The sequence below is a fragment of the Bombina bombina genome, chromosome 4, assembly GCF_027579735.1.
Source record: "Bombina bombina isolate aBomBom1 chromosome 4, aBomBom1.pri, whole genome shotgun sequence".
NCBI lineage: Eukaryota > Metazoa > Chordata > Amphibia > Anura > Bombinatoridae > Bombina > Bombina bombina.
The window spans coordinates 387687786-387700870 of NC_069502.1; the positions used below are offsets into that span (position 1 = coordinate 387687786).

Consider the following 13085-nt stretch of genomic DNA (forward strand, 5'->3'; position numbering starts at 1 on the left):
GGACAGTTCATAGGTCATTGTTATTGGGATATCGTTATGCACCTTAATATTAGGAGACAGTTCTATAGTACATTAAATCATTTACAATTTTCCTTCACTCGTGGGTCGATTGCTCCTCTGTGTTTACTTCTCTGTATTTGTTTCTGAGCTAAACACTCTTCTTTTAATTCCTTATCTAATTTTCTATAAGGTTAAGGCAGCATTCAGAACTCTCCCTTCATTGTTTGTTTTCATTTTGAAATTTTGAGTTTCCTTTTCCAAACCCTATCTATTAAATAATAGCTATAATAGAAATTCGGAAGTCTGATTTTCATTTTGTTCTCAAATGTGGTGTTCCAAGGATATTTTAAGTAACAGCATTCTACAACCCAGGGGATTGGTAGAAACATCTGAATTTCACCTGTGACATTTTCACTCTAGGAAAACATTTTTTTACTGCCTGGCTGAAAACTCTTGTTTACCTCTCTGTCTTACAAAGCTTTCTGAGGGTGAAATGAGTCTACGATCGATTAAAGAACCCTTCTCAGTGAATGGTAGGTCAGCACTTCATGATTGACCTTACTCCATCAAGGAGGCAAAAGAATGACTGAGGATTCGGGGTAAGTTGGAGGGATTTTAATTATTTTATATATTGGGGTGTCTCTTGCCTCCACCTAGTGGGCGTAATTCCCACATGTGATATCTCTTGGACTCTCACTATATGATGAATGAAAAATATTTTTTGTTAAAGGTCCATGTATTCTTTCTCTTAGGTGGTTGGAGCTTATTGAGCTTGTATTCAGCAAGTTTAGTGGAAATTCTTTCTTTTTTTTATTTTATTTTTATTTTTAGAAAGCCATGCTTTTGCAAACCAGTAAAGAATCTTTTTTCCTACCCACCCTTACATTCATACAATCCTGCTTTGGTACTGACCAACCATTGTTATGATTCTATGAGAGTGTGAGGCAAATTTTAGATTTTTACTTGCCAATAAATCAGTGTATTCACACTCAAATTAGAACCAAGTGCAGCCCTACCTTACTTGGACTATTTTTTGTTAGTTGTGCCTAGAGATGTATCAGGGTTCATTTTTTTTCTCTCCAAATAGATTCTTGCTTTGTCATACATGAACTGACTTAAACAAAAAAAAAAGGGGGGGTATATGCATTCTGGGAGCATTTCTACCTACTCCTGAGAGGTCATCAATCTACTGGTAGTACTGACTGTTCTACTTAAAGTGTGAAGAAACTGATTTATCTGTAAGTTATAAATGTATTTTTATGCAGCATTAGCTTTGACTTCACTGACATTACCCAGGTACAATTTCTATTATAAACATAGGTCATCCTACAATTTACGTACGGAAGCATGACTGAGAATATGGTGGTTACTTAAACAATGTTAAAGCTTTGAGTAAGAATACAAACCAGCTTTGCAGAAATTAATATAACCATGTCCTTTTAAATATCTTCTTAAAGGGACAGTCTACACCAGAATTTTTATTGTTTTAAAAGATAGATAATCCCTTTATTACCCATTTCCCAGTTTTCCATAACCAACACAGTTATAATAATATACTTTTAACCTCTGTGATTATCTTGTATTTAAGCCTCTGCATACTGCCCCTTTGCAGTCTAGCCAATCAGTGCCTGCTCACAGATAACTTCTCGTGCACGAGCACAGTGTTATCTATATGTAATACGTGAACTAACACCCTCTAGTGGTGAAAAACTGTTAAAATGCAATCTGAAAGAGGTGGGCTTCAAGGTCTAAGAAATTAGCATATGAACCTCCTACGTTAAGCTTTCAACTAAGAATAGCAAGAGAACAAAGCAAAATTGGTTATAAAAGTAAATTGGAAAATTGTTTAAAATTACATGCTCTATCTGAATCATGAAAGTTTATTTTGGCCTAGACTGTCCCTTTAAATTTAACCCACATTTAAATTGTTTTACATTCCTGTAGGAGCACTGCCCATTATCTTGGGGGAACATAAACCTTTTTGATTATACAGACACACTGGTCTCTGGAAAAATGGCTCTAAATTTGTGGCCTGTGCCTCATGGACTGGAAGACTTGCTCAATCCCATTGGGGTTACTGGTTCCAACCCAAATAAGGTATCTAAAAGAGGATGTGGCTACATTTAAAAAAAAATTATTTCAGTCGTTATTTTTCCAACTAATTACTTTTTCTTTTTTCCACTTCAGGAAACTCCTTGCTTAGAACTTGAATTTGATTGTTTTAGTAGTCCTGTTAAATTTCCAGATATGATAGCAATAGAAGAGCATGCAAATAAAGCTCTTGAGCGAGAAATGGGCTATAATTATAGTCATACTGGATTGGTAAGTATAAATCATAATTTTTTTGCTTTTTCAGGATTCTGTGAGGTTTAGTATTTTTGCAAACAACATAACTTGCTTTCTAAAAAAAATAAATATGCATGATCTGTTGGAAAAACACTATGCTCTAGAGTAAGTGGGCAAAAATATGCAGCAATGAACATTGTTTTTATAAAAAAAAGTGACTTGTATATTATTGTGTAAATGTTCTTACAGATATGCAACTAGAAATAAATCAGTGCTGCAGTTTTAGTTTTTTTTATATATATTTTTCTTTTATATGTATTTATTTGATACATATTTATCAACTTATTAAAATGTGTGATATACCATACATTATGTGACTGCTTTTGATTTTTATACAAGTCAAATTAAGCAGAGTTGTGTGTTACAGACTAACAGAATAGCCAGAGATAATGAAGTAAGAGAAAGTGACAAAGAGCAGCTCAAAGCCATTTCTAACCGCGACCCTCTTTCAGAAATCACTGAGCAAGAAAAAGAGTTCCTATGGAGCCACAGGTACTCCTCACTTACTGCTGTTCTAACTGAAACATGACTGAGTTTAATTGTTTAAAGCAACAATAATAAAACAGTATGATGGTGCATACTAGTGTGTCAAAACCATAGCTGAGAGTGTTTTAGAAAAGGAGAGGTGATACGCTTACTGTATGTAGATACACACATATATATATATATCAGTGATAAAACAAATGATTTACTAATACCATCACCTGATAACTAAAGTGACATTTATGACATTTCTTATGGCATCATTCAAGATCCATTAAAACCTCTTCCTTTCTTTATCTCCCCATTTAACTAGTTCGTTATGAGTTTGGCACTCTGACTGTAGTATGTTGATATTGATCTTCCTGGATAGGATATTTTTTTTTCTCCCCTTCCTCCACTTACTGCTGGTTTCAGGCAACACCAAATACTTGAGATGTTTAAACCTGTTTTTCCTCAGTTGAATTTATGGACTATGTTTGCTAACTGTTGGCTACTATTACCTATACTGCATGATCCTTAATGAGCATATCACTGATTTTCTGTTTACTGAACACCATGTTTATTCTGAAGGTCCAGTGATATTTTAATGTTTGCTTCCATTATCCTGGTGCACCCTTCTTATCATATTGTATACCGTTTTTAGCTGTTCCTTTAAATGTTTGGCACATGCAATTTATATGCAGTTTCATACTGTGTATATAAACAAAATATGTTCTATACAACATTTCCTTTTATTGGCAGTGAGAGTCCACAAAAACATTCTTAACCTATTGGAATTACTCGACCGAGGAGGCAGACACCCCAAACTAGACTATAAATATCCCTTCCACTTCCCCTATCCTCCAATAGTTCTTTGCCTCGTATCATGAAGGTAGTAAGAGTGAGGTGCTCTGTAAAGAAGAATGAAGTTTATCATGGGTTGGCTTGTTTTAAGCTGGGGATGATATAATCATGTAAATCTCTTTGGAGTATTGGTTTATATAATGCTGAATGACACTGGGTCTCCCATGCCTCTTACTGTTTTACTAAATCCCCTGTCTGATAATGCGGTGTGTCTCACACTAAATTACCGTCTTATCATGGGTAAGTTCTCCCCTCTTTCATGGCAACTTGTCTAATAAGGAGGTGGTATCAAGTCTTGTCCCTGCATATCAATAGTGTTATGTGTACACTTTGGCCCCTTGTGTCTGACACTATCACGCTGCTAGATCCAGTGATGGATTCCAGCCTTATTCCAATATAGGGCTGAGAGAGGTGCGCTTTAGGCACCTTGTGATGCAGGCTTCTGACTAGCATTCGTCCTCTTGGGACATTAGAACCCCTAAGCATAACTGGGTGTTGGCACTGGACATAGTTACCGGCCCTCCGGTTTCATACTCCACTGTGCGGACACTCCCCACCTCGGGTGGGGAATGTCACTACTGGAGACCGCTGGCTTAGCTTGAGATAGGCCGCAGAGGGTCGGGTACACGCTTTTGTGCCATTCCTGCTCCAGATCCACTGCACAACAGTCCTGTGGGAGAGTGGTTGCAATTCGTCTTGGTCTATTCAGAGGAGGTAAGACGCCCTAAACAGGGCTTATTAAGGGGGACAGTGTTTGTGCTTTGGGACCCAAAAAGCCCGCTGTAAGGTTCACAGTTGCTATTACAATCCTTTTGTCTGGAGGATTCTTCCTCAGTTAATTCCATTGACAGTAGTAAATTTATGCTTTGCAAAATTATTACCGTTAATCCTCTGGCACAACTATGCAATTTTGTCCTGACGTCTTATTCAGAAGGCCCAATCAGTCCAACCGTGGGTGAGCTCTTCCATGCTTTATCACAAGCAATTCCTACTGCGGCTTCTTGGGCTTCAGTCGATGTGGAGATTCCTGTCAAACAGCCAATTAACGTGACATCTGTTTCTCCAGAGCACATTGCGGAGAGCGGCCTGAACCTAGCTAGTTTCTTCAGTCTGGGGCATTGTTTCAACATGCAGTGGGTATCACTGTGGTTACCAGGACCGACAAGTTCTGGTGTGAGTCCTTAGCAGACCTGATTATGGTAGAAACTCCCTTAGAGGAGATTTAGGACCACATACAATCCCTAAGGTTGTCAATTGCCTTCATCAGGGACTCAATTCTGCAGGTTATTCGTATCATCACAAAAAACTCAAGCTTTGTGGTTCTGGCTAAGAGGGCCCTGTGGCTAAAATCCTGGTCAACAGATAACATGTTAAAATCTAAACTGCTGGCCACAGTCACAGGAGGAAAGGGAGCTTTCCTACCACAGGACAAGAGGACTAAACCCAAGGATTGTCCGATGGGACGTTTTCATTCCTTTCGGAACAAGAACTCAAGGAACTCATTAACAACTGTGTCTCCGAGGCCTACCTGAAAGCCCTCCCATGGGTGGAATAAGAACAAACACCCCAAGAAAGCTTCCCAAGATAACATCAGCGTGGAGGGCAGACTTTCTCAGTTCCATAAGGAATGGTGTCAGTCAGTCCAGGACTGGGTGCTGGACATTTATTTGCCAAGATTACAGAATAAGCTTTCGATCCCTTCCTCCAAGGGACCGCCTCCTACTATCTGGAAACCCAGTAAAGGGGGCATATCTACTTCTTTGTGTGGAGGACCTCTTAGACGTGGGAGTGATAGTTTCTGTTCCCCCCTCAGAGAGGGGACAAGGTTTTTACTCAAATCTCTTTGTGGTACACAAGGAGGAGGGCATGTTCCGTCCTTTTTTGGACCTATAAGGGTTCAATAGATTTGTAAGAGTTCCGACCTTCAAGATGAAGTCAATAAGGGCCTTATGTTTGCGGCATCGGATGTTATACCTTTGTTTACTTTCATCTGAGACCACTACAGTTGTGTATGCTCAGACAATGGAATGAAGACCATTCGGATCTATCGCAGGTCATCACTCTGGACGCCCAGACGAGAGAGAGTCTGCTTTGGTGGCAATCCCCAAACACTGTCCTTCTAGTAACGAGTTACCGCTGCCCTTCTTGGATTATAATCACCACAGATGCAAGTCTTTCAGGGTGGGTTGCGGTGTGAGGTTCTCTCAGAGCCATAGGAACTTGGTGTCAGGAGGAAGTGTCCCTCCTGATCAATATTCTCAAATTGATGGCTATATACAATGCACTTCTGGAGTGGCCTCAATTGGGTTCCATCTGGAATATCCAATTCTAATCGGATAACATCACAACAGTGGCCTACATCAACCATTGGGGAGGCACTTGGAGCTCCCTGGCGATGCAGGAGGTGTCTCGGATCCTTCTGTGGGCGGAGAGACATCATTGTGAAATCTCAGCTATTCACATCCCAGGTGTGGAGACTTGGGAGGTGGATTTACTGAGCAGGCAGACTTAGGGGAGTGGTCCTTGAATCAGCAGTTTTTTCTGGAAATAACCCACTGATGGAGTGTTATCTGATGGCTTCCCGTTTCATTGCCAAGCTCCAGAGATACGGATAGAGATCCAGGTATCCTCAGGCGGAGCTAGTGGACGTTCTAGCGATTCAGTGGAACAGCTTGGTCTATCTGTTTCCACCAATTGTACTTCTGCCCCAAGTAGTAGCTCGGATCAAACCGGAGCAAATACCGACTATCTTGAAAGCTCCTGTGTGGCCACTCAGGACTTGGTACACAGATCTGGTGAGCCTGTCGTCTGCTTAACTTTGGCGACTACATGTTCGTCATGACCTACTGTCTCAAGGTTCATTCTTTTATCAAAACCTGGATATTCTGAGGCTGACTGCCTTGAGATTGAATGGTTGATTTAAGCTCAGAGGCTTCTCTGACTGTGTGATTAATACCCTTTTAAAGGTGTGTAAGCCTGTCACCAGACGCATCTACCACAAGGTCTGGAGGACTTATCTTCGCTGGTGCGACCAGCAAGGTTTTTCTTGGTGTAGAGTGAAAGCTCTGCGTATACTTCAGTTTCTCCAGGAGGGTCTTCATTGCTCACGTTCACAAAAAAATCTATAAACTTGATGATTTTGCTTCTGTGGAGTCAGCTTTTGGGAGAAGGGTTCTACAAGCGTTGGTGCCTAGTAAATAGGACTGCCTTCCCTACCTTTCCCTCCCGAACATTTGTGAACTTAACAGCTTAGGTATTGATTCCCCATACATTAAGAATGTTTTCATGGACTCACTGCTAATAGAAGGAAAATTTATGCTTACCTGATAAATTAATTTCCTACTTGGCAGTGAGAATCCACGACCCTGCCCAGATACATGTGTAGTGGTGGCAGTCTTTTTTGCATCTCTGTACCCCTTGTATCTCTCTTCACTTTACATTATCCTCGGCTGAACTACTGGAGGGAAGGGTAAGTGGAAGGGATATTTATAGTCTTGGTGTCTTTGCCTCCTCCTGGTGGCAGGGTCGAGTAATTTCCATAGGTTAAAGTTTTGTGGGCTCAAGAAAGAAATTAATTTATCATTATATTTTTTATAGTGGTTTTACACTGTACTGTAGACCTGTTGTTTGTCTTTGGCTTCTAGGTTCATTAGGGGGCATTGTTTGTGACCTCTTAAAGAGACATGAAACTATTTTTTTTCTTTTGTTATTCAGATAGAGTATACAGTTTTAAGCAACTTTCTTGTTTCTTTCTCTTTGTATCCTTTGTTGAAGGAGGGTGCTAGATGATCATATCAAGTGAGCCAAGAGGCATATATGTGCAGCCACCAATCAGCTAGCTCACAGTAGTACATTGCTTCTTTTGAGCCCATCTATATATGTTTTTCAAACAAGGATACCAAGAGAACAAATCAAATTTTGTAATTGAGGTAAATTGGAAAGTTGTTATGGCCTATCTGAACCATGAAAAAATTTGAGTTTAATGTCCCTTTAAATGTGATGACATAATTTTGGATCTTTGTTTCCCTAGAATTCTGTCACCTTAGGGTGAGATGTTGTACATTATGAAAGGCTTATTTCTCCAACATTGGTGTGTCCGGTCCACGGCGTCATCCATAACTTGTGGGAATATTCTCTTCCCCAACAGGAAATGGCAAAGAGCACAGCAAAAGCTGTCCATATAGTCCCTCCCAGGCTCCGCCCCCCCAGTCATTCCCTTTGCCGCTCTGAACAAGTAGCATCTCCACGGAGATGGTGAAGAGTATGTGGTGTTTAGTTGTAGTTTTTTATTCTTCTATCAAGAGTTTGTTATTTTAAAATAGTGCTGGTATGTACTATTTACTCTGAAACAGAAAGAGATGAAGAGTTCTGTTTAAAAGAGGAGTATGATTTTAGCAGCAGTAACTAAAATCAATTGCTGTTCCCACACAGGACTGTTGAGCTGAGAGAACTTCAGTTGGGGGGAACAGTTTGCAGACTTTTCTGCTCAAGGTATGACTAGCCATTTTTCTAACAAGACTGTGTAATGCTGGAAGGCTGTCATTTTTCCCTCATGGGGATCGGTAAGCCATTTTCTTAGACTCAAACAGAATAAAGGGCTTATTATGGGCTATAAACTGGTAGACACTTTTAGGGGCTAAATCGATTGCTTTATTTAAGTATTATATGCAGTTTGAAGTGAATTTCACACTTTTTTAATATTGGGGAACGTTTTTAGCGCCAGGCACTTGTTAAGACACCTTCCCAGTCAGGAAGGGCCTTTCTCTGTAGTAGGCAGAGCCTCATTTTCGCGCCATTATTGCGCAGTTACTTTTGAGTACAGTACATGCAGCTGCATGTGTGAGGGTCTGGTATCCACTGAAAACGTTCCTAGAAGGCTTCAATTGGTATCGTATACCCCCCTGGTATTGGTGAAGTCGCAACAAAGGCTGTGGCTGGGACTGTAGGGGGGTTAAAATTGCAAACGGCTCCGGTTTCCACATTTTAAGGGTTAACAGCTTGAAAGTTGGGGTGCAATACTTTTAATGCATTAAGACACTGTGGTGAAAATTTGGTAAAGATTGGATAATTCCTTCATAGTTTTTCACATATTCAGTAATAAAGTGTGCCCTGTTTAACATTTAAAGAGACAGTAATGGTTTTGTTTTAAAACGGTTTTTGTGCTTTATTAACCAGTTTAAGCCTGTTTAACATGTCTGTACCTTCAGATAGATCATGTTCTGTATGTATGGAAGCCAATGTGGTTCCCCCTTCAAATATGTGTGATAATTGTGCCATAGCGTCCAAACAAAGTAAGGACAGTACTGTCACAAATAGTAAGGTTGCCCAGGATGATTCCTCAGATGAAGGAAGTAGACATAGTTCTACATCATCTCCTTCTGTGTCTATACCAGTTATGCCCGCGCAGGCGACCCCTAGTACTTCTAGCGCGCCAATGCTTGTTACTATGCAACAATTGACGGCAGTAATGGATAACTCCATAGCTAATATTTTATCCAAAATGCCAGCATTTCAGAGAAAGCGCGATTGCTCTGTTTTAAACACTGTAGAGCAGGAGGGCGCTGATGATAATTTTTCTGTCATACCCTCACACCAATCTGAAGTGTCAGTGAGGGAGGGTTTGTCAGATGGAGAAATTTCTGATACAGGAAGAATTTCTCAGCAGGCAGAACCTGATGTTGTGACATTTAAATTTAAATTAGAGCATCTCCGCGCATTACTTAAGGAGGTGCTATCTACTCTGGATGATTGTGACAAACTGGTCATCCCAGAAAAATTGTGCAAGATGGACAAGTTCCTTGAGGTCCCGGTGCACCCTGATGCTTTTCCGATACCTAAAGGGGTGGCGGACATAGTGAATAAGGAGTGGGAGAAGCCAGGCATACCTTTTGTCCCTCCTCCTATATTTAAGAAATTGTTCCCTATGGTCGACCCCAGTCAAACAGTCCCTAAGGTCGAGGGGGCGGTTTCTACACTAGCCAAGCGCACGACCATTCCTATTGAGGACAATTGTGCTTTCAAAGATCCTATGGATAAAAAATTGGAGGGTTTGCTTAAAAAGATTTTTGTACAGCAAGGTTACCTCCTTCAACCTATTTCGTGCATTATTCCTGTCACTACAGCGGCGTGGTTCTGGTTCGAGGAACTGGAAAAGTCGCTCAGTAGGGAGACTCCGTATGAGGAAGTCATGGACAGAATTCATGCACTTAAGTTAGCTAATTCCTTTATTTTAGACGCCGCTTTGCAGTTAGCGAGATTAGCGGCGAAAAATTCAGGGTTTGCAATTGTGGCGCGCAGAGCGCTCTGGCTAAAGTCTTGGTCGGCGGATGTATCTTCCAAGACAAAATTGCTTAATATCCCTTTCAAAGGTAAGACCCTTTTTGGGCCAGAATTGAAAGAAATTATTTCAGACATCACTGGGGGAAAGGGCCATGCCCTCCCACAAGATAGGCCTTTCAAGGCTAAGAATAAGTCTAATTTTCGTTCCTTTCGCAATTTGAGAAACGGACCGGCTTCCAACTCTGCAGCCTCTAGACAAGAGGGTAACGCTTCCCAGACTAAACCAGCTTGGAAACCAATGCAAGGCTGGAACAAGGGTAAACAGGCCAAGAAGCCTGCTGCTGCTACCAAAACAGCATGAAGGGGTAGCCCCCGATCCGGGACCGGATCTAGTAGGGGGCAGACTCTCTCTCTTTGCTCAGGCTTGGGCAAGAGATGTTCAGGATCCCTGGGCACTAGAAATAGTTTCTCAGGGTTATCTTCTAGAATTCAAGGAACTACCCCCAAGGGGAAGGTTCCACATGTCTCACTTATCTTCAAACCAAATAAAGAGACAGGCATTCTTACATTGTGTAGAAGACCTGTTAAAGATGGGAGTGATACACCCAGTTCCAACTGTGGAACAAGGTCTGGGGTTTTACTCAAATCTGTTTGTAGTTCCCAAAAAAGAGGGAACTTTCAGACCAATTCTGGATTTAAAAATTGTAAACAAATTTCTCAGAGTTCCATCGTTCAAAATGGAAACCATTCGAACAATTTTACCTACAATCCAGGAGGGTCAATTTATGACTACCGTGGATTTAAAGGATGCGTATCTACATATTCCTATCCACAAAGATCATCATCAGTTCCTAAGGTTCGCCTTTCTGGACAAGCATTTCCAGTTCGTGGCTCTCCCATTCGGGCTAGCCACTGCTCCAAGGATTTTCACAAAGGTGCTCGGGTCCCTTCTAGCGGTTCTAAGACCAAGGGGTATTGCAGTGGCACCTTATCTGGACGACATTCTAATCCAAGGGTCGTCTCTTTCTAAAGCAAAGGCTCATACAGACATTGTTCTAGCCTTTCTCAGATCTCACGGGTGGAAGGTGAACGTAGAAAAGAGTTCCCTGTCTCCGTCGACAAGAGTTCCCTTTTTGGGAACAATAATAGATTCTTTAGAAATGAAGATCTTCCTGACAGAAGTCAGAAAGTCAAAGCTTCTAAACGCTTGTCAAGTTCTTCACTCTATTCTGCAGCCTTCCATAGCTCAGTGCATGGAAGTAGTAGGGTTGATGGTTGCAGCAATGGACATAGTTCCTTTTGCTTGAATTCATCTAAGACCATTACAACTGTGCATGCTCAAGCAGGGGAATGGGGATTATACAGACTTGTCTCCAATGATTCAAGTAGACCAGATGACCAGAGACTCACTCCGTTGGTGGTTGACCCAGGATCACCTGTCCCAGGGAATGAGTTTCCGCAGACCAGAGTGGGTCATTGTCACGACCGACGCCAGTCTATTAGGCTGGGGCGCGGTCTGGGTTTCCCTGAAAGCTCAGGGTCTATGGTCTCGGGAAGAGTCTCTTCTCCCGATAAACATCCTGGAACTAAGAGCAATATTCAATGCTCTCCGGGCTTGGCCTCAACTAGCGAAGGCCGGATTCTTAAGATTCCAGTCAGACAACATGAGGACTGTAGCTTACATCAACCATCAGGGGGGAAAAAGGAGTTCCTTGGCGATGAGAGAGGTGTCCAAAATCATCAAATGGGCGGAGGATCACTCCTGCCACCTATCTGCAATCCACATCCCACGAGTAGACAACTGGGAGGCGGATTATCTGAGTCGTCAGACTTTCCATCCGGGGGAGTGGGAACTTCACCCGGAGGTGTTTGCCCAGTTGACTCAATTATGGGGCATTCTGATGACGTCTCGTCAGAACTTCAAGGTTCCTTGCTACGGGTCCAGATCCAGGGATCCCAAGGCGACTCTAGTGGATGCATTAGTGGCGCCTTGGTCGTTCAACCTAGCTTATGCGTTTCCACCGTTCCCTCTCCTTCCCAGGCTTGTAGCCAGGATCAAACAGGAGAAGGCCTCTGTGATTCTGATAGCTCCTGCGTGGCCACGCAGGACTTGGTATGCAGACCTGGTGAATATGTCATCGGCTCCACTATGGAAGCTACCTTTGAGACAGGATCTTCTAGTACAAGGTCCATTCGAACATCCAAATCTAGTTTCTCTGCAGCTGACTGCTTGGAAATTGAACGCTTGATTTTTTCCAAGCGTGGGTTTTCAGATTCAGTGATAGATACTTTGGTCCAAGCCAGAAAACCTGTGACTAGAAAGATTTACCATAAAATATGGAAAAGATATATCTGTTGGTGTGAATCCAAGGGATTCTCCTGGAGTAAGATTAAAATTCCTAGGATCCTCTCCTTTCTCCAAGAAGGTTTAGATAAGGGATTGTCAACGAGTTCTCTAAAAGGAGAGATTTCTGCTTTATCTGTCTTGTTACACAAACGACTGGCAGCTGTGCCAGATGTACAAGCTTTTGTACAGGCCTTGGTTAGAATCAAGCCTGTTTACAGACCCTTGACTCCTCCCTGGAGTCTAAATTTAGTTCTTTCAGTTCTTCAAGGGGTTCCGTTTGAACCCTTACATTCCTTAGATATCAAGTTACTATCTTGGAAAGTTTTGTTTTTGGTTGCTATTTCTTCTGCTAGAAGAGTTTCTGAATTATCTGCTTTGCAGTGTGACCCACCCTATCTGGTGTTCCATTCAGATAAGGTTGTTTTGCGAACCAAGCCTGGTTTTCTTCCAAAAGTTGTTTCCAACAAGAACATTAACCAGGAAATAGTTGTTCCTTCTTTGTGTCCGAATCCAGTTTCAAAGAAGGAACGTTTGTTACACAATTTAGATGTAGTCCGTGCTTTAAAGTTCTATTTAGAAGCAACAAAGGATTTCAGACAAACTTCTTCTTTGTTTGTCGTTTATTCTGGTAAGAGGAGAGGTCAAAAAGCTACTACTACCTCTCTTTCTTTCTGGCTGAAAAGCATCATCCGATTGGCTTATGAGACTGCCGGATGGCAGCCTCCTGAACGAATCACAGCTCACTCTACTAGGGCTGTGGCTTCCACATGGGCCTTCAAGAACGAGG

The 13085-nt window shown here is 41.7% G+C and overlaps 1 protein-coding gene across 1 annotated transcript in view; it reads left to right on the plus strand.

The window, feature by feature from the left end:
* Positions 1 to 13085, plus strand: part of PIK3CA (phosphatidylinositol-4,5-bisphosphate 3-kinase catalytic subunit alpha) — a 369462-nt gene that overhangs the window by 223749 nt on the left and 132628 nt on the right. The window contains exons 12-14 of the mRNA XM_053710159.1: positions 1945 to 2097; positions 2188 to 2322; positions 2714 to 2838. Coding sequence (XP_053566134.1) covers positions 1945 to 2097; positions 2188 to 2322; positions 2714 to 2838 — 413 coding nt within the window. The remainder of the gene's footprint in view (positions 1 to 1944; positions 2098 to 2187; positions 2323 to 2713; positions 2839 to 13085) is intronic.